This window comes from Nicotiana attenuata, chromosome 3 (assembly GCF_001879085.1).
Source record: "Nicotiana attenuata strain UT chromosome 3, NIATTr2, whole genome shotgun sequence".
NCBI lineage: Eukaryota > Viridiplantae > Streptophyta > Magnoliopsida > Solanales > Solanaceae > Nicotiana > Nicotiana attenuata.
In genome coordinates, this window is record NC_031991.1 from 52,041,355 (window position 1) to 52,065,395 (window position 24,041).

The 24,041-nt window shown below is 42.4% G+C and overlaps 1 protein-coding gene across 2 annotated transcripts in view; it reads right to left on the reverse strand.

The window, feature by feature from the left end:
* The window catches only part of LOC109223753, a 5,818-nt gene continuing 1,747 nt past the window's right edge, over positions 19,971-24,041 (reverse strand). For both annotated transcript variants that reach the window (XM_019388175.1, XM_019388174.1), the window contains exons 5-9: positions 23,333-23,935; positions 23,116-23,259; positions 22,935-23,045; positions 22,283-22,324; positions 19,971-20,763 (exon numbers count right to left, since the gene is read on the reverse strand). In XM_019388175.1, the coding sequence (XP_019243720.1) occupies positions 20,146-20,763; positions 22,283-22,324; positions 22,935-23,045; positions 23,116-23,259; positions 23,333-23,935 (1,518 nt within the window). In that variant the 3' untranslated portion in view covers positions 19,971-20,145. The remainder of the gene's footprint in view (positions 20,764-22,282; positions 22,325-22,934; positions 23,046-23,115; positions 23,260-23,332; positions 23,936-24,041) is intronic.

Genomic DNA, 24,041 nt, shown 5'->3' on the forward strand with positions numbered 1-24,041 from the left:
GCTCGAGGCCTCAAATCATATCAAACAATGCTAAAACCACGAATCGACCTCCAATCCAAGATTTATGAACTTTTGAATTTCAAACTTCTACTTTTGATGTTTAAACCTATCAAATCACGTCCGATTGACTTCAAATTTTGCACCTAAGTCATATTCGACATTGCGGACCTACTCCAACTTCCAGAATTGGATTCCGACCCCGATATCAAAAAGTCCACTTCCGGTCAAACTTCTCAAAAACCTTCAATTTCTATCTTTAGCCAAATGACTCCAAAATGACCCACGGACCTCCGAATTCACTTCCGATCGCGCTCCCAACTCCAGAATCACCATACGGAGCTACTCCCTGACTTGGAATCCCAAATGGACATCGATAACACTGAAATGCACTTCAACCCAAATTTATGAAATTTCTTCCAAAATGCTAACTTCCACAATAGGCGCCAAAATGCTCCCGGGTCACCCAAAACCCGATCCGAGCATACGCCCAAGTCCGACATCATCATACGGACCTGCTGGAATCTTTGAATCCCAATTCCGATGTCATTTACTCAAAAATCCAATCTTAGCTAATTCTTTCAACTTAAAGCTTCTAAAATGAGGATTTCCTCTCTAAGTCAACTCTAAACTTTCCGAAATTTAATTCCGATCACGCGTACAAGTCATAATGCCTGAATTGAAGTTGCTCATGGCCTTGAACTACTGAACGGCATGCTAGGGCTCAAAACGACCGGTCGGGTCGTTACAACGGTGGTAATCCAGCTCCTGGCGCAAGTTCGTCTAATGTACCCAACTATCAAGGATACACCTAGTGTTTTGTTTTCGTAATGTTTTTTGTAATAAGTGTCTGTACTTGTTTATATTGCAAGATGTATCAAATAAAATTATGTTCCACAACCTTGTTACATCTTATTGATATTTAACTTTTTTCAGTTGAGTAAATTAGTGAATTTCTCCTTCCCGTTCATGTAATCAAAAATAGTATTGGATTAAAAAATGGAGAAATATTAACGTTCACTTTCGAGTTTCACTCTAAAATTATTAAAAAACTACACTATCAGAGGAGGAAGATGTTTGATAAATAAGTGAATATATATAGCACGATTAAATACTGCATTTTGTGTGTTGTCTTATCGTTCTAAAAAGCTGCCCGACTACGAAAAAGTTGTTTCGTTTCAGAAAGAATCTTTAACATGCCATATATAGCACGGTTAAATACTACGTTTTGTGTGAATATATATAGCGCAGTTGGAACATGACCGTTTGAATTGGGATGATGATATGATAGTTCCAACATTCAACTTATTGGTGTTAGTGAAGAAGACCAATATGAAGATTGAAATTTCATAACATAATACTCCAAGAGAAAAAAGCACAACAACCATAACTAAAGCAACATACATGAAAATAAAATATAATAAAAGGATAATCAACACAAACACATCCTAGTAGAAAGTAAAAATTGGATTAGTACAAACAGGATATCCGTCTCCCTTTACTTGAACATTGAAGATAGCACGCAGTGGTGAAACATCAACGTAAATTTGACGACGAAACCTCGACTGGTAAAATTCTCCAACACAAAAAGTCTCCAGTCTACCTTGAACCTTTTTTGATCACCAACGCTCATATTTACATGCCACTCTTTGCCACGATGGTGAAGAAACGCGTGTTCTAATGTTGGAGGAAGATGCTTGCAGATTTTTCTTGGAATATACTTTAAAAAAAAGCATTACTATTAAGTTTCGAAAAATATGAAACTGAATAAAGATATACAATACTGATGTATATATATATTCTGGAGTTAAGGTATAAGAAACAGAATTATTTTATGTTAAAGAAATAAAGTTTAATGCACATAATAATTTACTAGATCGTGGTTGTCGACGCATGAATCAGTCATAACCACTTCAAATGTTGGAGGATTCTCTTCTTCATTATCACTGCTAGTAGAAGAGTAAGATAGGGAATCACTGCTAGTAGAAGAGTAAGATAGAGCTCGTTTGGTAGAGGAAGAGGCATCCATAGTTTAGGATTTGAGTATGTGAGTGTGTTTTATGTTTTGAGTATGTGACTATATATATAGGGACACGCATAGCATAGCGCGGTTAAATACTACGTTATGTGTGAATATATATATATAGCGCGGTTGAATACTACGTTATGTGTGTTGTCTTGTCGTTCTGAAAAGCTGCCTGACTGCGAAAAAGATGTTTCATTTCATAAAAAGTCAATATGTATAGCGCGGTTAAATACTACGTTTTGCGTGTTGTCTTGTCATTCTGAAAAGCTGACCGGCCGCGAAAAAGCTGTTTCGTTTTAGAAAAAAAAATATTTAACACGCTATATATATCACGGTTAAATACTACGTTTTGTGTCAATATGTATAGCGCGGTTAAATACTACGTTTTGTGTGTTGTCTTGTCGTTCTGAAAAGCTGACCGACTGCGAAAAAGCTGTTTCGTTTCAGCAAAAAATATTTAACATGCTATATATATCGCGGTTAAATACTACGTTTTGTGTCAATATGTATAGCGCGGTTAAATACTACATTTTGTGTGTTGTCTTGTCGTTCTGAAAAGCTGACCGACTGTGAAAAAGCTGTTTTGTATCAGAAAGAATCTTTAACACGCCAACCATATCACGGTTAAATACTACGTTTTGCGTGAATATATATAGCGCGGTTAAGTACTACATTTTCTGTGTTGCCTTGCCTATAAATAATGGGCGCATTCTAGCTATTTTTTGCGCTTAACAATAACCAATAACAAATAATTCCATAAAAGCAAGGTTTCTTTTTTTACGCTTTAACAAATGTCTGAACCCCTTTATGTACCAAGGTGCGAGTGCGGCAAAAAATGCATGATGAAAGACTGTTGGGATGATGGTGAAGTTGGACGCCGCTACTGGATGTGTATGAACAAGTTTTATAGGGTTCCCGACGAACCTGTTTGCAATTTTGAGGTATGGATTGATGAACCCTGTCAGCAGGAATACTACAAAGAAAAGTTGCAGTATCTTCATTATTTGACCAGAAAACAGTGGGAATATGAACGACAATACAAACGAGAAGTTGCGAAGTTGAAGGAGAAACTCAAAGAGGTGGAAGAAGAAAAAAATAATCTGGAAAAATATTTAAGTGGTTGGAGCAGAGAATACTAAGCGGTGGTGACTAAACAATGACATGTATGTGTTCAGCCTAGTAGTATATCTTTATGTTTCCCGTGTCATGTGTTTTCATTAGTTGTCCTGAATTTACGTTATGTTAAGTTTTTATTTTGTGTTTGTGTTGTAGTGTTAAAATAAAGAAGAAACTGGGTAATAAAAACATAATGCGCATATTATGTAAGCATAAAAGATTGTTGTTATTATTTACATAAAATACAAAAAAGAAAAATCAATGTGCCCCACAACCTTTGTGCTTCAATGTAGCCGCTAGCCTGAGGCGTATCCCCTCCCGCCCGGATACACTATCAGGATCATCCTCATCACGTCGCCTCTTTATATGAGGATGTGCTACAGCATGATCGTTAGTAGGGCTAGCAGGATCGCTAGAAGGGGTCGTAGGTCCATCAGCAACCTACAAACAATAAATAAGCTCAGTATATGAAAATGTATATTAGTAATGTACATGTTAAGTCAAAAACATTTTCATACCATGGTATCGTCGGGCTCCTGAATATAAGCATTCGTGGTGTCCTGCTCAGCATCACACAAAGTGGCCTCCATGACGGACTGGGATGAAGCCTTAATAAGTGTGACGACCCGACCCATTTTCACATGAGTTACCGCCCCATTTTCCCCATTTTCTACTTCTTTATGCTTCATTATAAGAGTCTTATGTGAACGAGTTGATTTGGATTGGTTTTGGAAGGAAATGAGACACTTAGTCTCTTTAAGGAAGGTTTGTTTTGGAAAAGTCAATCGGACGTTGACTTATGTGTTAGAGGGCTTGGATATGATTTCCGATGGTTCAGTTAGCTTCGAGGGATGATTTGTGACTTAGGGGTGTGATCGAAAGTGTTTTTGGAGGTCCGGTGTAGAATTAGGCTTGAATTGGCGAAGTTAGTATTTTGGCGATTTCCGGTTGATAGGTGGGATTTTTATCCGAGGGTCAGAATGGAATTCCGAGAGTTGCTGTAGCTTCGTGAGGTGATTTGGGATGTGTGTGTAAAATTCCAGGTCATTCGGAGGTGTTTTGGTTGGGTTTTTGATCGAATGCGTGTTTCGGAAGTTTTTAAAGAACTTAGGCTTGAATTCGATGAGAAATGATGGTTTTAGTGTTGTTTGAGGTGTTTTTGTGATTGGAACAAGTTTGAATGATGTTATCGGATGTGTTGGTGCTTTTGATTGAGGTCCCGGGGGCCTCGGGCTGTTCGGATGGCCAACGGAAGGTTTTTGGGACTTTGGATGCTGCAGAAAATTGTAGGTCAGTGTTGCAGAGTTTTGCTCTATGCGATCGCAGGAGAGGCTTTGCGATCGCATAGAAGGATTTTTGGGGGCTGTCCAGTTGTTCAATGCGATCGCATGGTTGTGTTCGCGATCGCGTATAGTCGAGAGTTCATGCGGTGCGATCGCGGGAGTGCTAGTGCGATCACATAGACGAATCTTGGGAGTTTGGATTATTGTTCATCGCGATCGCGTGGGTGAGTCTGCGATCGCGAAAGGTAAAGTGTTTGGTCATCGCGATCGCAAGGATGTTTATGCGATCGCATAGAGTTAAATGTCAGCTGGCAGAAGGGTTTTTAAATGATATTTCATCCGCGAGCCTAAGTTATTTTCCTCCATTGTTGAACACCTTGAGAGCTTTTGGATGGGAATGGAAGAGGGTTTCGACGGGGATTGATTGGAGGTAAGTCCTATGAACTAAAAACACGTTTTTATTGTGAATTTGACCTTGAAATCCATGGAAACTTAGCAAGAAGGGGAAGAACTAGGGGTTGAGTTTTAACATTTTAAATTGGAATTTGAAGGGTCATTTGGACTCCGATTTTGGTGTTCTTTATATGTATAGACTCGTGGCGAGATAAGGAGTCTGTTGATGTTAAATTTTCTGATTTTCCAGAAGTGGTCCCGGGGCTCGGGTTTTGCTAATTTCGAGATTTTTGCTATTTTCAATTAATTTCGATTGGGTATTGTTCCATTGGCATAGTGTGACGTATTCGTTGTGGTTTTGATCAGATTCGACGCACGAGGAGGTCGATTTGAGAGGCAAGGACATATCGAGCTAGGACTTTGGCCGGCTTGAGGTGAGTAATAAATATAAATGATGTTTTGAGGGCTTGAAACCCTGTATTTGCACATCGTAGTGCTATATTGAGGTGACTTGCACGCCGGGTAGCAAGCGTGGGGTAGAGCACCGTTGGGGATTTTGACTTGGTCCTTCCCGGTAGATGAATATACTACGTATTTGACTGAAATTCACTTATTATCATTTTAATTGAGCTGATTGATATATTTGGGCTTCGTGCCAATTGATTGAATCCTTCAGGGATTGTTATTACTGGTTTCTTACCATTTTTACATATCATTAAACTCAGTCCTAGTATTTAATACTGTTTTGCAAACTCAGCCACCTTTTCTTAAACTTGAAACTTAATTAATATTTTTAATGAAGTTTAGGCTGAATATTTCTATATGATTGTGCCCGAGGGGCTTATGTGATTTTGGACTGAGTATGGTATCGAGCTGCACGCCGCAGCGGTACTGTATTGATATTGATATGAGGCCGAGGGCCTAGTTGATGCCACGAGATGGCTTATTATTGCGCTTGGGCCGTAAGGGGCCCCTCCCGGAGTCTGCACACCCCTAGTGAGCGCCGTCGACGATAAATAAATGGAGCGGGCTGCACGTCGCAGCGGGTACTGGAGAGTACCGGTCTATGTATTGCATTGCATATTTGATTGTCATTTACTTATTTATCTGTTGTGGTATTTCCATAATTGTTTTCACTGACTTACTGATTTTATACTACTGGGTTCAAGTTGTTGTATTTATAGAATTACTTTGTGCCTATTCAGGATTTCTTATTCTCAGCCTTTATTTATGTTTATTATTCACTGGGTCGGAGTACTCATATTACTCCCTGCACCTTGCGTGCAGATCCAGGTACACCTGAGGCTAAGTGAGGACTTCTCTGGCTAGCATCATATTTGGGAGTTTCAAGGTAGCTGCATTTGACGTTCGCAGTCCTGATCTTCCTTCTATCTTACTTAATTTATTTCCGTATTTCTAGAGGACAATATGTAGTAGGTTTATGCTCATGTATTAGAGGCTCGGACTTGTGACACTGGATTCTTCGGGCTATGTAGTTATTTTTATATTTGGGATTTCCGCATATTTAACCCTATTTTAGGATTCCAGTATTATGACTCCTATTTTATCTGTGTTAGTTAATTCATGAAATGGATAAAATGGTTAAGGTTATTTAATTGGCCGGGCTTGCCTAGCAGAGTGTTGGACGCCATCACGACCGGGGTTGGGATCGTAACAAGTTGGTATCAGAGCCTAGGTTACTTGGTCTCGCGAGTCATGAGCCGGTTGGTAGAGTCTCGTGGATCGGTACGGAGACGTTTGTACTTATCCTCGGGAGGCTGCCGAACCTTTAGGAAAACTTCACATTCTTGAAACTCTTGTCGTGCGGCTTTGTTGAACTGAGAACTAAACTTCTATTATTCTATTCTCTCACAGATGGTGAGAACACGAGCTACCGGACGTGACGGATGACCACCAGTGCCACCTACTGAGGCCGCCAGAGGCCGTAGTCGTGGCAGAGGCAGAGCAGCCGGGGCAGCACCTGCTGATCCACCAGTTGCCCCAGCTTAGGATCAGGCTCCAACTGTGGATACTCCAGCAGCACCTGTTCAGGCACCAGATGTGCCTATCGTGATTCCGGGTCTTCAGGAGACCTTGGCGCAGATATTATCAGTCTGCACTGGCCTGGCTCAGGTAGTTTCAGCCACCACAGCAGCAACAGCTACTTCACAGGCCGGGGGAGGCAATCAGACCCCCGCTGCTCGCACACCTGAGCAGGTGGTGCAGGGACTACAGACACCAGAGGCACCTCCAGCTCAGCAGGTTGCACCAGTTCAGGGCTTCGTGGTTCCCGCTATGCCAGACGATGAGCAGCATCGTCTCAAGAGGTTTGGTAGGCTCCAGCCTCCGACATTCGATGGTGCTGAGGGCGAGGATGCCCAGGGTTTTCTTGATAAGTGTCAGCGTATGCTCCGTACTGCAGGGATCCTTGAGTCGAGTGGTGTAGCATTTACTACTTTTCAGTTCACGGGGACTGCTCTTACTTGGTGGGAGGACTTTGATAGGCGTAGGCCTATCGGTGCAGCACCTCTGACTTGGCAGCAGTTCTCCGCTCTTTTTCTGGAGAAGTATGTACCTCAGTCCCGCAGGGAGGAGCTGCGTAGGCAGTTTGAGTGGTTGACACGGGGGGATATGACAGTGACTCAGTATGAGATGAGGTTTTCACAGTTGGCCCGTCATGCTATTTGGATGGTTCCGTCAGACCGTGAGAGGATCAGGAGGTTTGTGGATGGCCTTAATTACCATCTCCGTATTTTGATGACTAGAGAGAGAGTATTGGGTGCTATGTTTTAGGAGGTGGTGGATATCGCTCGTGAGATCGAGTCAGTTCGCCGTAGAGAGCGAGAGGAGAGGGAGGCCAAGAGGCCTTGTGGATCGGGCAGTTACAGTGGTGCTCCTTTGAGGGGCTAGTTCCAGCATGGTAGAGGTCATTCTTTCAGGCCTGCTCAGTCGGCCCGTCCAGAGTATCATGGGGAATCTTCAGGCCGTGGTCATCATGGGCCCTAGCAGGGTCAGTCTTCACTCAGCGCTCTCCCAGCTTAGAGTTCATCTCATGCCCTGTCAGCTCAAGGTTCTTCTGTGCCGAGTGCATCTGCTAGTCACTCCGGTGCGAGGGGTTCCCATCAGTCCTCATCTCCAGCACCGAGCAGCTGTTATGAGTGCGGAGAGTTTGGTCACTTGAGGAGGCAGTGCCCTCGCCTTCGTGGCAGACAGCATCAGCAGAGGGGTCAGCCCTCGACTTCTGCTCCAGTTACTTCATCACCCGCCCAGCCAGTTAAGGGTGGAGAACAGGCAGCCAGGGGTCATCCTAGAGGTGGATATCGATCAGGCGGCGGCCAGGCTCGTTTCTATGCTATGGAGGGCAGGACAGATGTCATTGCTTCAGACGCTGTCATTACAGGTAATTGTTTCAGTCTGCCACAGAGACGCCTCAGTATTATTTAATCCCGGTTCTACCTATTCATATGTGTCTTCATATTTGCTCATCATTTGGGTATGTCCCGAGGGTGTCTTGCTTTACCTGTTCATGTATCTACCCCGGTGGGCGATACTATTGTTGTAGACCATGTATACCGGTCATGTTTGGTGACTATTGGGGGTCTGGAGACCCGAGTTGATTTATTGCTATTGAGATGGTTTACTTCGACGTTATTTTAGGCATGGATTGGTTATCTCCGTGTCACACTATTCTAGACTATCATGCTAAGACAGTCACTTTGGCTATGCCGGGTGGACCGCGGATCGAGTGGCGTGGTGTGACTGATTATATTCCTAGTAGAGTTATTTCCTTCGTGAAGGCCCAGCGTATGGTGGGAAGGGTTGTCTTTCCTATTTGGCGTTTGTGAGGGATGTTGGAGCTGAGACTCCTAGCATTGATTCTGTTCCAATTGTGAGGGATTTTCCCGATGTATTTCCTGCAGACCTGCTGGGCATGCCGCTGGACAAGGATATTGATTTTGGTATTGACCTGGTGCCGGGCACTCAGCCCATCTCTATTCCGCCATATCGTATGGCACCAGCAGAGTTGAGGGAATTGAAGGAGCAGCTTCAGGAGCTCCTGGATAAGGGGTTCATTCGGCCTAGTGTGTCACCTTGGGGTGCACCAGTTCTGTTTGTGAAGAAGAAGGATGGCACAATGAGAATGTGCATCGATTATAGGCAATTGAACAAGGTAACAATTAAGAACAAGTATCCCCTACCTCGCATTGATGATTTGTTTGACCAGCTTCAGGGAGCGAGGGTGTTCTCCAAGATTGATCTCCGTTCGGGTTATCACCAGTTGAAGATCAGGATTCAGATATTCATAAGACTACTTTCAGGACTAGATATGGTCACTATGAATTTCTTGTTATGTCTTTCGGGCTGACCAATGCCCCAGCAGCGTTCATGCATCTGATGAACAGTGTGTTTCGGCCTTATCTGGATTCATTTGTCATAGTATTCATTGATGATATACTGGTATACTCGCGCAGTCAGGAGGAGCACGCGCAGCATTTGCGAGTTGTGTTGCAGAGATTAGAGAGGAGAGGCTTTATGTAAAGTTCTCCAAGTGTGAGTTCTAGCTCGGTTCAGTGGCTTTCTTGGGACATGTGGTGTCCAGCGAGGGGATTCAGGGTTGATCCGAAGAAGATAGAGGCGGTGCAGAGTTGGCCTAGACCGTCCTCAGCCACAGAGATTCGTAGTTTCCTTGGGTTGGCAGGCTATTATCGCCGGTTTGTTCAGGGTTTTTCCTCTATTGCATCGCCCTTGACCAAGTTGACTCAAAAGGGTGTCTCATTTTCATGGTCGGACGAGTGCGAGGAGAGCTTTCAGAAGCTCAAGACGGCTTTGACCACAACTCCAGTATTGGTGTTGCCAACAGCTTCAGGTTCTTATACGGTATATTGTGATGCTTCGCGAGTTGGGATCGGTTGTGTTTTGATGCAGGAGGGTAGAGTTATTGCTTATGCTTCTCATCAGTTGAAGCCCCATGAGCAGAACTATCCCGTTCATGATTTGGAGTTAGCTGCTATAGTTCATGCATTGAAGATTTAGAGGCAGTACTTGTATGGCGTATCTTGTGAGGTATTCACTGATCATCGCAGTCTTCAGTATTTGTTCAAGAAAAAGGATCTTAATTTGAGGCAGCGGAGGTGGCTAGAGTTACTTAAGGATTATGATATTACCATTCTGTATCACCCGGGGAAGGCCAATGTAGTGGCCGATGCTTTGAGCCGAAAGGCCGTGAGTATGGGGAGCTTGGCATACATTCCAATTGAGGAGAGGCCATTTACAGTTGATGTTCAGGCCTTGGCCAACCGATTTGTAAGACTAGATATTTCATAGCCCAGTCGGTGTTGGCTTGTGTGGTTTCTCGGTCTTCCTTGTATGACCGCATCAGAGAGTTTCAGTATGAGGATCCACATTTGCTTGTCCTTAAGGACAGGGTTCAGCATGATGACGCCAGGGATGTGACCATTGGAGATGATGGTATGTTGAGGATGCAGGGTCGGATTTGCGTGCCCAATGTGGATGGACTTCGGAAGTTGATATTGGAGAAGGCCCACAGCTCGCGGTATTCCATTCATCCGGGTGCCGCGAAGATGTATCAGGATCTTAGACAGCACTATTGGTGGCGTAGGATGAAGAGAGATATTGTGGAGTATGTAGCCCGGTGTCTTAATTGTCAGTAGGTGAAATATGAGCATCAGAGACCGGGTGGCTTGCATCAGCAGATGGTTATTCCAGAGTGGAAGTGGGAGAGGATCACTATGGATTTTTTAACCGGACTCCCATGGACTTTGAAGAAATTTGATGCTATTTGGGTAATAGTAGACAGGCTGACCAAGTCCGCGCACTTCATTCCGGTTTGTACTACTTATTCTTCAGAGCGGCTGGCAGAGATTTATATTCGGGAGATTGTTCGGTTGCATGGTGTCCCGGTTTCCATCATATCAGATCGGGGCACTCAGTTTACCTCTCAGTTTTGGCAGACGGTTCAGCGAGAGTTGGGTACCCAGGTGCAGTTGAGCACAGCCTTTCACCCTCAGACGGACAGTCCGAGCGCACCATCTAGATATTGGAGGATATGCGCCTGTGTTATTGATTTTGGAGGGTCATGGGATCGGTTTTTACCGCTTGCAGAGTTTGCCTACAACAACAGTTATCAGTCCAGCATTCAGATGGCACCGTATGAGGCCTTGTATGGGAGACGGTGTAGATCTCCAGTTGGTTGGTTCGAGCCTGGTGAGGCTAGATTGCTGGGGACAGATTTGGTTCAGGATGCATTGGAGAAGGTGAAGGTGATTTAGGAGAGACTCCGTACAGCGCAATCGAGGTAGAAGAGTAATGCGGATAGAAAAGTCTGAGATGTATCTTATATGATTGGTGAGAAGGTCTTACTGAAGGTTTCACCCACAAAGGGTGTTATGAGATTCGGAAAGAAAGGGAAGTTGAGTCCGCGGTTCATTGGGCCTTTCGAGGTACTTAGGAGGATTGAGGAGGTGGCTTACGATCTTGCTTTGCCACCCAGCTTGTCGAGCGTGCATCCAGTTTTTCATGTTTCTATGCTTCGGAAGTACGTTGGAGACCCGTCCCATGTCTTGGATTTCAGTACAGTTCAGTTGGAGGGTGATTTGACTTATGATGTAGAGCCAGCAGCCATTTTGGATCGTCAGGTTCGGAAGTTGACGTCAAAGGATGTTGCTTCGGTGAAGGTGTAGTGGAGAGGTCGGCCCGTGGAGGAGGCTACCTGGGAGACCGAGCGGGAGATGCGGATCAGATATCCTCACCTATTTGAGGCTTCAGGTATGCCTCTTGACTCGCTCGAGGACGAGCGTTTGTTTAAGTTGGGGAGGATGTGACGACCCGACCCGTCGTCACGTGAGTTACCGCCCTGTTTTCCCCATTTTTACTTCTTTATGCTTCATTATAAGAGTCTTGTGTGAACGAGTTGATTTGGATTGGTTTTGGAAGGAAATGAGACACTTAGTCTCTTTAAGGAAGGTTTGTTTTGGAAAAGTCAACCGGATGTTGACTTATGTGTTAGAAGGATCGGATATGATTTCCGATGGTTCGGTTAGCTTCGGGGGATGATTTTTGACTTAGGGGTGTGATCGGAAGTGTTTTTGGAGGTCCGGTGTAGAATTAGGCTTGAATTGGCAAAGTTAGTATTTTGGCGATTTCCGATTGATAGGTGGGATTTTGATCCGAGGGTCGGAATGGAATTCCGAGAGTTTCTGTAGCTTCGTGAGGTGATTTGGGATGTGTGTGCAAAATTTCAGGTCATTCGGAGGTGTTTTGGTTGGGTTTTTGATCGAATGCGTGTTTCACAAGTTTTTAAAGAACTTAGGCTTGAATTCGATGAGAAATGATGGTTTTAGTGTTGTTTGAGGTGTTTTTGTGATTGGAACAAGTTTGAATGATGTTATCGGATGTGTTGGTGCTTTTGGTTGAGGTCTCGGGGGCCTCGGGGTGATTTCGGATGGCCAACGGAAGGTTTTTGGGACTTTGGATGCTGCAGAAAATTGCAGGTCAGTGCTGCAGTGTTTTGCTCTATGCGATCGCAGGAGAGGCTTTGCGATCGCATAGAAGGATTTTTGGGGGCTGGCCAGTTGTTCAATGCGATCGCAAGGTTGTGTTCGCGATCGCGTAGAGTCGAGAGTTCATGCAGTGCGATCGCATAGAGGAATCTTGGGAGTTTGGATTTTTGTTCAACGCGATCGCGTAGGTGAGTCTGCGATCAAGTAAGGTAAAGTGTTTGGTCATTGCGATCGCAGGGATGTTTATGCGATCGCATAGAGTTAAATGTCAGCTGGCAGAAGGGTTTTTAAATGATATTTCATCCGCGAGCCTAAGTTATTTTCCTCCATTGTTGAACACCTTGAGAGCTTTTGGACGGGAATTGAAGAGGGTTTCGACGGGGATTGATTGGAGGTAAGTCCTATGAACTAAAAACACGTTTTTATTGTGAATTTGACCTTGAAATCCATGGAAACTTAGCAAGAAGGGGAAGAACTAGGGCTTGAGTTTTAACATTTCAAATTGGAATTTGAGGGGTCATTTGGACTCTGATTTTGGTGTTCTTTATATGTATAGACTCGTGGCGAGATAAGGAGTCCGTTGATGTTAAATTTTCTAATTTTCGAGAAGTGGGCCCGGGGATCGGGTTTTGCTAATTTCGAGATTTTTTCTATTTTTTGATTGTTTTCGATTGGGTATTGTTCCATTGGCATATTGTGACGTATTCGTTGTGGTTTTGATCAGATTCGACGCACGAGGAGGTCGATTTGAGAGGCAAGGGCATATCGAGCTAGGACTTTGGCCGGCTTGAGGTGAGTAATAGATGTAAATGATGTTTTGAGGGTTTGAAACCTCGTATTTGCACATCGTAGCGCTATATTGAGGTGACTTGCACGCCGGGTAGCGAGCGTGGGGTAGAGCACCGTTGGGGATTGTGACTTGGTCCTTCCCGATAGATGAATATACTGCGTATTTGACTGAAATTCACTTATTATCATTTTAATTGAGCTAATTGCTATATTTGGGCTTCGTGCCAATTGATTGAATCCTTCAGGGATTGTTATTACTGGTTTCTTACCATTTTTACATATCATTAAACTCAGTCCTAGTATTTAATACTATTTTGCAAACTCAGCCACCTTTTCTTAAACTTGAAACTTAATTAATATTTTTAATGAAGTTTAGGCTGAATATTTCTATATGATTGTGCCCGAGGGGCTTATGTGATTTTGGACTGAGTATGGGATCGAGCTGCACGCCGCAGCGGTACTGTATTGATATTGATATGAGGCCGAGGGCCTAGTTGATGCCACGAGATGGCTTATTATTGCGCTTGGGCCGTAAGGGGCCCCTCCCGGAGTCTGCACACCCCTAGTGAGCGCCGTCGACGATAAATAAATGGAGCGGGCTGCACGTCGCAGCGGGTACTGGAGAGTACCGGTCTATGTATTGCATTGCATATTTGATTGTCATTTACTTATTTATCTGTTGTGGTATTTCCATAATTGTTTTCACTGATTTTATACTACTGGGTACAAGTTGCTGTATTTATAGAATTGCTTTGTGCCTATTCAGGATTTCTTATTCTCAGCCTTTATTTATGTTTATTACTCACTGGGTCGGGGTACTCATATTACTCCCTGCACCTTGCGTGCAGATCCAGGTACACCTGAGGCTGAGTGAGGACTTCTCTGCCTAGCATCATATCTGGGAGTTTCAAGGTAGCTGCATTTGACGTTCGCAGTCCTGATCTTCCTTCTATCTTACTTACTTTATTTTCGCATTTCTAGAGGACGATATGTAGTAGGTTGATGCTCATGTATTAGAGGCTCAGACTTGTGACACTGGATTCTTCGGGCTGTGCAGTTATTTTTATATTTGGGATTTCCGCAAATTTAACCCTATTTCAGGATTCCAGTATTATGACTTCGTATTTTATCTGTGTTAGTTAATTCATGAACTGGATAAAATGGTTAAGGTTATTTAATTGGTCGGGCTTGCCTAGCAGTGTGTTGGGCGCCATCACGAACGGGGTTGGGGTCGTGACAATAAGAAAATTAAAAAATTAACTTATGGCGAATCAATGAGAAAAAAACAAATTAAAATTTAATAGTAATACAAACATACCTGCGCATGTGATAGATCCACATCACCTGTCGACGTTGAGCCAAAACTTAGCCTGCGCCCACCATCCAAGTCTCGGGTCGGCTGATCCTCAGCTGAGGCCGATGGGCTTGAAAAAATCTGCTCCCAATCTCTGGTGAAGCTCGTGCCCATAATCAACAATGGATCTGACGGGGTCACCTGCGATGCTGGCAACGCAAGCTGAAGGTTGTACAACGGCATGCTGCTGGGATGCTCGTCTGGCTGAGGGAGGTAACCCGGTAGATCAGCTCCAACCTCCTCATCAAGTGCCTCAATGCCCCTTGCTGGGGACGACCTCCTCGCCGGCCCCCACGACCCCGTAGGGCACCCTGCCTCGTGAGACAGCCCTGCCTCGTGCCCGGGCCCTCGCGCGTGGGAAAGGCCTACCCCGATGGTAGTGCTTTGGCACCACATAACCAGGGTCGTGATCTAATCGCTCGTCCTCTCTGGCTCGATGCAGTGTCCGGGCAGCCAGCTCTGTCACCTACCGGCTATACTCTTGCAATGCGACCGCAGGATCGCCGGCATGCTGCTGCATCTGCAGTCCCAATTGGTGGACTAAATATAGACCAATAGCCTGCACAACATGTAAAATATAAATTACAGAACGCTATATCACAGTTATAATTAAGAATACCAAATAACATACCAGTGCCTCGTGCCTCCCGGCATATAGAACGTACCAACCGCCAGCTCAATGGTTGGGGTTCCCGACGATAAGTCGGGTAACGCCGCGGTACCAGGGAATATATTCATGCTCAGTACCCTCCCGACTCGGTGAAGGAGGCGGAATCAGGCCAGCTCGCCGATCCCATGTATCGATCTGCTCCTCTATCCATGCCAAAAATACGTCGTCCACACTGGTCCGATTATCTCGCTGGTAATGTGTGGTCTCCCAGGTGGGCGGTGTCGGTACGAGCTGCGGCCTGCCAAACTGGCAAAGTACCCGCTCAGTGGCATGATGCTCCACAATATCAAGGTAGAACAACGGGACAGAAGCGCCTCGCATAAGTCGGCCGGCCGAGCAATAATCCGGCAAGCCAGCTATCATCGCGTCGATGTATGGCATCCAGATGAACTATTAAGGAAGAACAGAAAACGTCAGTATACGCAACTTGTGTTTGAAGAAATGACAACTAAACTTAGATATACATTTACCTGTGCGCCATCCAGCAAATCCAATATATCTCTGCACAAGGAGAGATTATGATGAGCCTTGTTCTCGCGCGTATGTCCCCGTCGGAGTACCCACCTCCTAGCTAGAGGGAGCAACTCCGGTGGTACAACCGGAACTAATGGTGGTAGAGGTGGCTGGAACTGCAGAAACCTCTCCCAGGCCCAAACCTAACATAAAATCTTGATGTCAAATTTAAGATATATTTTTACTAGGTATGTTAAAATGAATAGAGTATTCGGATATGTTGTCACCTGTAGTAGCGGCAAGAATCCAGCAACCTCACACTGGGTGCCCATGCTCGCCCGGCACATGAATCTGTACAAGTAGGTGAGAACAGCAGAGCCCCAGCTGTACTGGGGTAAATCATCTAGTCGCTCAAGATTAAGAAATCTCAAGCTGGCTAGGTTTCCCGAAGTGTTCGGGAACAAGACCCCTCCAAACAACAGCAGTAGCAGCAACCTCGTATACCGGTCAACATGATAATCCGGTGTATCGCCATCGATCTGAGGATGCAATGCCTCCTACCACAGTCGAATAGTCGTCAACGGAAAACGACTGGCCCCGTGCAGTACGGTCTCATCCTTTGGCCGGAAAGCAGTGAGCCATTGCAGCGTGTCCAGGTACTGCACATGTGTCATCTCTCTCATGCCAGGCGATAGTAAAATGGCCAGTCCATCAACGGGCAGCCCATACAAAACCTCCACGTCCTGTAGTGTGACGGTGGCCTCGCCAATGGGCAGGTGGGAAGTGTGCGTCTCCGGCCTCCACCGCTCTATCAGGGCCGTGATCAAGGACCAATCGAGCTGCAGCTGCCCGATCTCAATCATCCTGTAGAAACCAGTGTCCCGCATGCGCGCGACTACACGGGCATGGACAACTCTGTCATGCAGGAAGTCCCACATGTCGTCCACTCTCCTGGCGCCGAGAGTCTGGGTCAGTAACTCACCCTCCCATATGTGGGCTGGCCTATGGTCGCCCTGTAACAAGAGCAGCTCATCGCTAAAAGGTCCGGGATGAATAGACGATTCCTCCATGTCGTCTACTGTAAATTAAACAACATTAATTACATGTTAGTTTTATAATTTTATATTTTTGTTTTTGGATTAAATAATTAAATATTGACATATAGGTTCGAGGCTCCATATTTGGAGCCTAGTAGCACCAATTCTTCGATGTGTTAGTTTTATTATAATTTTATATGTTTGTTTTTGGATTAAATAATTAAATATCGACATATGTGTTCCAGGCTCCATATTTGGAGCCCAGTAGCACCAATTCTTCGATGTGTTAGTTTTATTATAAGTTTATATATCTGTTATTGGATGAAATAATTAAAATTTTATAATTAAATATTGACATATGGGTTCCAGGCTCCATATTTGGAGTCCAGTAGCACCAATTCTTCGATGTGTTAGCTTTATTATAATTTTATATATTTTTTATAAATTAAATAATTAATTTTTATAATTAAATATTGACATATGGGTTCCAGGCTCGATATTTGCGGCCCAGTAGCACCAATTCTTCGATGTGTTAGTTTTATTATAATTTTATATGTTAGTTTGTAAATTAAATAATTAATTTTTACAATTAAATATTCACATATGGGTTCCAGGCTCGATATTTGCGGCCCAGTAGCACCAATTCTTCGATGTGTTAGTTTTATTATAATTTTATATGTTAGTTTGTAAATTAAATAATTAATTTTTATACTTAAATATTCACATATGGGTTCCAGGCTCCATATTTGGATACCAGTACACCAATTTATCCTGAATTCTTGTATCTGTTAGTTTTATTATAATTTTATATGTTAGTTTGCAAATTAAATAATTAATTTTTATAATTAAATATTCACATATGGGTTCCAGGCTCGATATTTGCGGCTCAGTAGCACCAATTTATCCTGAATTCTTCTATTTGTTAGTTTTATTATTTTACGTGTTAGTTTTATATTTTTATATGTTTGTTTGTAAATTAAATAATTAATTTTTAAAATTATATCATATTTACTTATTAAATATTCATATATATGGGTTCCATGCTTGATATTTGCGGCCAAGTGGCACCAAATATATGTTGACTATAATTGGACGGAGTTTGTGTTTGATCTATCAGTTATTTGACGTATTTTGGGGTATAAGAGATACTTAAACTACAGGGAAACTATGCTAAAAGGCAATACATTTTACTACGCTAAAATGCACTACATTATACTACGGTAAAAGGCACTACGTTATACTACGCTAAAAGGCATTATATTTTACTACCCTAAAAGGCATTCCGATTTACTAGTGTTTAAGCAAAAAAATAATTTAAACTAGATAAAACACAATAAATACATTTTAATCACAAAAATATATATAAAACATTAATAGTAATTTATTAACATTTTTATTAACAAATAATAACAATTTCACAATTCTTACATTTTTTTTACAACATCAATATCTTAATCCGGATAAAAATAACATACCGATTTAATCGTTAAAAAAAACACAAAACAATATACAACACATTCATAACAACTAATATGCATTATTTATACGAGTTTGTACATAAACTAAATCGGAATACCTCGATTTATGTTTTTCGGAAAGTTGAAGATTTGAAAATTTGACTCCGAAACAAGCAACCCACAACAATATAAGGCTTGGCTAGGATGTGGGACCAACAATATCTACTTTTTAAGGGACGGGTGGGGTCCACAAGAGCTCTTTTTGTTGTTAACGGAGGGGGGACAATTTTTTTTTTTTTAAAAAATGAAGAAGAAGATTGGGTAGAACGTGGGGGAAAGGGAAGGGACTTTGATATTTATCTATATAAAACGCGGTTTATTACCGCGTGTTATGTAAAATGTTGTAATGAACCGTGTTTTATATACCAGTCTTTTCAGCTCCCCTTAAATTGCGGTTTATTACCGCGTTTTACCTTAACGGTCCAAACGGCCGTTAAAGTAACCGCGTTTTACATAGAAATGTAATTTTTTTTATTTTTTTTTACACTTAAAAACGTATTTTGAGTCAAAAAGAACCACATTTAGGATCCGGACTCATTAAATAACCATAGCTAAGTTATGAAAGTTCGTGTAAATGACACATGTCATGCCATTTTTTGTTTTTTTAGTATAGACATGGGTGGGCGCAGCGCAGGTAGGAGCTTTAAATATTCTGATGATGGAGGACATGCTTTATGATGCAGTAGAGTGAAAATCAGGTTCTGATTTATCCAATATCAGAGTTTGCACCCAAAAAGAAAGTAATAAAGAACAAGGACTTTTAAAGTTTGTCAACCAAGTGAACATGCAGGGAATTAGCCAATAGAGACAGCATGGCCTTTGTTCTTTATCATCCAGACTCTCCAATTGATTAGGACAATTGGTTTATTTTCGGGCAAAATGCACAAATAGCCGCTTTTATTCTTTTAAGACCGGTATTTCCATCATAGTTGGAATTTAAAAAGTATTTATAATTTATCAGAATTTAAAAAGTATTTAGAATTTATTAGACGAAGGGGAGCCTTGGAGCAACGATAAAATGTGTAGCTAATAGGGTCACAGGTCTGGGCTGTGCAATCAACCATTGATGCTTGTATCTGGGCAGGCTGCCTACATCAAACCACTTAGTGTCCCTTCCCGGGCCCTGCGTGAATTCGGGATTCTTCATGAACCGGGCTACCCTTTTTATTTGAAGTTTATCAGACACTCAGGTCTGAAGTTTAAACTGCTAAAATCAAATGAGGTTTGAAGTTTGAAAACTTCAGACATTCCGGCGCAAGTTAGGCTCTGACGGTTCAAAATTCCAAACCAAACATCTGAAGAAGAAGCAGTGCTAATGAAAAGCAGTCTGAAGTTTGCTTCATCTTATTAAAATTTAAATACATCATAAAAAGTTGATTATAGTTTAATTATTATTAATGTATCTAAAAACAGCAAACTAGAGCTATTTCTACTTTATTTCAACTCAGCCCAATTTAGTAAAACCTTTTTGTGCAAACATTGTAAAATGTATTTGGTCTGGTCCAAAGTGAGTGTATGAGAATGTACTCCTTTTTGTTATTTATCAATTCTCCCCATAGAGTGTAAATTGCCCCCTCCGTGATAGCAAAGTTGTAATGTTCTGAGAACAATCCGGTGCACAAGGCATCCCGCGTCACGTAAGGTACAGGGAAGGGCCGCACCACAAGGGATATGATGTACACAATCTAATCTAATGCAAGCGTTAGTGGCTACTTCCACGGCTCGAACCCGTGACCCCTATAAGTCAGACGAAAACAACTTCGTTGCTCCAAGGCTTCCCTTCTAAAGTTGTAATGTTCTATGGACAAAACATGATCAATAATTTTCCTGCAGCTTATCCTTTGCTCGGTTATAATTAAACACGCGCTTGCCCTGAGCAACAAGTCTCTATTGGGAGCTGTATTCCCAAACATGCTGATTAATCACATTTTCTTACATTCTAACAAATACAATTATACAAATAAAGCTGCGATATTACAGCTACTCATGCTCACTCTGATCCAGGCTCTGTCGAGCTCCATATACAAACCTCTAAATCTAGCTGCCCAGATGAGCCCAGATGAGCAAAAGGGATCAGAAGGAAATCCATTGGAGGTAAACCTTCAATCCTACCTGGAAGACTACGAGCGAATGATTTCAATCTCAGAGAGCTACTTCCTCTTTCTGATAAAACATCATACAAGAAGCATTCCTTTGATGAACTTGGACCAATACAAGTAATCACAATCGTATGCCCTATACTTTGTGTTCCCTTGGTAAGAAGAAAGAGGATTCCATCTTTTGCTGCTTGTAAAACAAGGAAAGTTTCTTTCTTGCTCAACGAGACACGCAATGGGCAATCATACTTGAAGCGTCTCCCAGAATCCCAGTGCTTACTGGTGAAATGTATTGAGAGTAGATTGGGGGAATCAACAACATTACAATTCTGGAGAGGGCACGGGCATGGTGCATAGAGGCAGGCCTCCTCATGATCTCTTTTATTTGTGTAGTCAACAGTTTCTGTGCATCCATAGTTCATGTTTCCACAAGGTACTGGGCCTGAATCAGCAACTACATTAACCTCCGCACAGACGTCATTCCGTTGGATGCTATATGTGTGCGCATGTTCCTGAAGAAGATCGGCAAATCCATTTTGATCAAAAATGTCAAGAGAATATTTCAAATAACTTATACATGCAAACTGATTTTAATGTGTGTGTATGTGTGTGTGTGTGTGTGAGAGAGAGAGAGAGAGAGAGAGAGATGACTGTGAAAGCCTCTTAGGCTCAGAGATCCTCAAAAGTAAATTTACCCTAACTCGTTACCAAGTTCCAGAAATATAAGCATATAAAAACATAACACCACCATTCATTATCAGGGCTATGAAGAAAAAAGAAATTGATAAACCGAGAAATCCCAGCCAATGGAACACGATACGAAACAAGGTGGATGATGGAACAACCCTCTACCCTACTCCACTTGCATTCCATGATTTTGTCGTCCCTCAGGGATTTCTCGGTGGATCCCCTTTATCCTTCCCCACTTAAATTGCAGGCATTTGTCTTCAGCAAAGTTCAAACTCGTGACGTGCGTCTAACCCACACATCATGTGTTGAGCTTTTACCACTAGATCAAAGCCCTGGGGGCTGAAAACTGTATATGTCTAGATCTATAAAGGCTGTGAAATTTGAAACATGATATTACAACATTGAAATTCTTATCGACAAAGATAATACAACGTCAAACCATCTTAATCTAACCACGAATATAGTAGCAGAAAAGATAACTTTTGCACTTCCACATAGACATCAATAAAAGCATTCTGGAAATATACCACGTACAGCAGCAATTAGTTTATTGCTGCCAAGATGAAATCCACGTGTATGTGGGTATAGCATAATTATTTATTGGTTTTGGATCTCCTATTCATCATTACTCTCATTAGTCCTTCAATCTTTGCTTTAAGCAAGACACCAACTAAATATCTAACGACAACTCATTATCATCTAAGTTGCTCGGACACGGGTGCGGGTGTCCGACACGGGTGCAGATCTAGAGCTCAAATCCTTCAAAATGTAAATTCTAAGATGCTGAGATACAGATCCTAGTACGGATACAGGTGCGGGGATCCGGCAAAAAGTAATTCAAAAAAAATAAATATATAAAAATATCTCTAAATTATGAGAAATTTTGTGGAATGCTTACGTATAACTTGTAAAGTGTAGATTTCTTTTTTATTCTCAAGTTGAAGATATGTAAATGATTGATTTCCTAGATAAGGTATGTTTTTCTCTCCAAATTTACCCTAGTTTTGATTCTGATTTCAGGAATCAAATTGTATCTCGTCTCGAATTTTTTCGTTTTCATGGTCAAAGTACCCAAAATTGTTTGACCGGATCCGGTATAGATCCCATACCCACACCAATACTAGTGTTGTGTCAACACGGTGCAACACCTAAACTGTCGTGCCGGAGCAACTTAGATTATCATTGCCTCGGGGTTATCGAAATAAGTCCTGTGCCAATACGATAATAGTAAACATGCTCATTCTTGGTCTCTGTTTAGACTTTAGAGTAAAATGTTTTAATTAGTAGGTTTCATAAAAAAATGTTTTAATTAGTAGAAACAAGAATTAGATGGCAGATCACCTGTTCTATGAAGGTATCCTCATCTTCTTGATCTTCCATGTCCTGCCAAGTAGATAAAAAAATATTAGGGTAGAAAGAAGCCACATCATGGCAACCTGTGAGGCCCAAGGTATACCCGCCTCCCTTCATCAAAATAAGGAAGAAAGGAAAAAACTTTTGTGGGAACGCTGATGTAAGCATAAACCTTGCATTCTTTTGATAACCTTCTCTTTGTCTACCAGCTTTACGTTGATCTTATTTCTTAACGTACTTTCTTTTCTCCTGTCATAGATTTTCCGCAGATTTATTAATTTGATTGTTTAATTGTTAAGAAGATGAGAGACTTAGTATTTAGCTGTTATTTCGATTGATAAACTGTATGTGAATAGGCCAACAGTCATTGAGAAATAAGGCTGCCAACCCTAGGCAGCTATCAGCCCAACTAGAGATTTCAAACAAATCTAAGCATCATACTTAGTCAAAACTAAAGGCAGGGAATACAAGATGTTACTTATGAAGTTCCTATATATGCAAGCTACCATATAATTGAATCTATCAGGACACAAGAGCTCATACCAGGAATTTCCCAGGACTTAAGACTATAAGCCTAACTGGATACTTAAACAAGAGAACAACAAATTACTCAACCATATCCCCTCCTATACGGCTATACCTGTGCATGAGAAAGCTCTTGTACTTGTTCCACTGCTCTCAATGGCATACAATCAGTTTGGGCTTTGTATCCAAATGACCCCATCCCAAGTCCTCTCTCCTTGCAGACTACCTGCATGAGAGAATAAAGTGGAATAATACGAGAACGTGTTTGTTTAAGAAATCAGACAATTGGAATGTACCTCCCCCGAGCCATAACCACCAAGTTCCTTCTCTTGCTTTTCTCTCTCACTAATCTCCTCCTCACCCCACGAGAATAAGCAAGGAAAAGCTACAGGGGCCGATTCATACGCTGCTCCAACAGCAACACTCTCATAGTAAAATAGCTGAAAACAAACGAAACAGTCAGTTAACCACTAAATAAATCAGATATAGGCATCTCACGTCGTTCACAATTACCTGGAGGAACAAAAGACAGCCCCCAACTGCCCGTTGCTTCCCTTGACGAAAGCGAGATATCTCCCGTACTAGCCGGTCAAGCAAGAACTTGCCCCAATTATACTGATGGAGTACATCCATATTTGTCAAAAAGTGGAGGAAAGAGGGGCTTACGTCCAGCCTTGCAGTTGGGCACACAAGAGTGCCCATTACATAAAGCACAAATGACCTTTTGAAATCCTCCCCAGCTTCTGGAGCTGCAAGTCGTTCCTCCAGAAGACGGACAGAAATCCCACGATTGGTCGCATTGTATTTCTTACGCAATTCAAGAATTAATTCGTCAGACCCTGAGTTCACCACATCTTTCCCACTAGCAGGCAAGCCCATTACAAGTTCCACATCCCTTGGAGTTAAAGGTATCCTCTCACCACAGATTTCCAAGCTGCGTCTTACAGTATTGAACCTTTCCAATAGCCAAAGACACAAGCTTCTTCGAAGAGTTCGACATCTGAGGCCAAGGATGCTACCAAAGCCCATGCTCTTTACGGCCTCCTTCTGGTCCGGTGTGAGCCGTTGCAAGACATTTAGCAAGCGGCCAGGGGAGCACCTCGTAACTAGTTTGGTCTGCATGAGTAAGCCATCAGCATAAGTTAAACATAAAGAAGTCAACAACAATATCCAACGCTCTTTGCATTACCAGTTCCCTCATCAAAGAAAGAAAAGCCTGGAA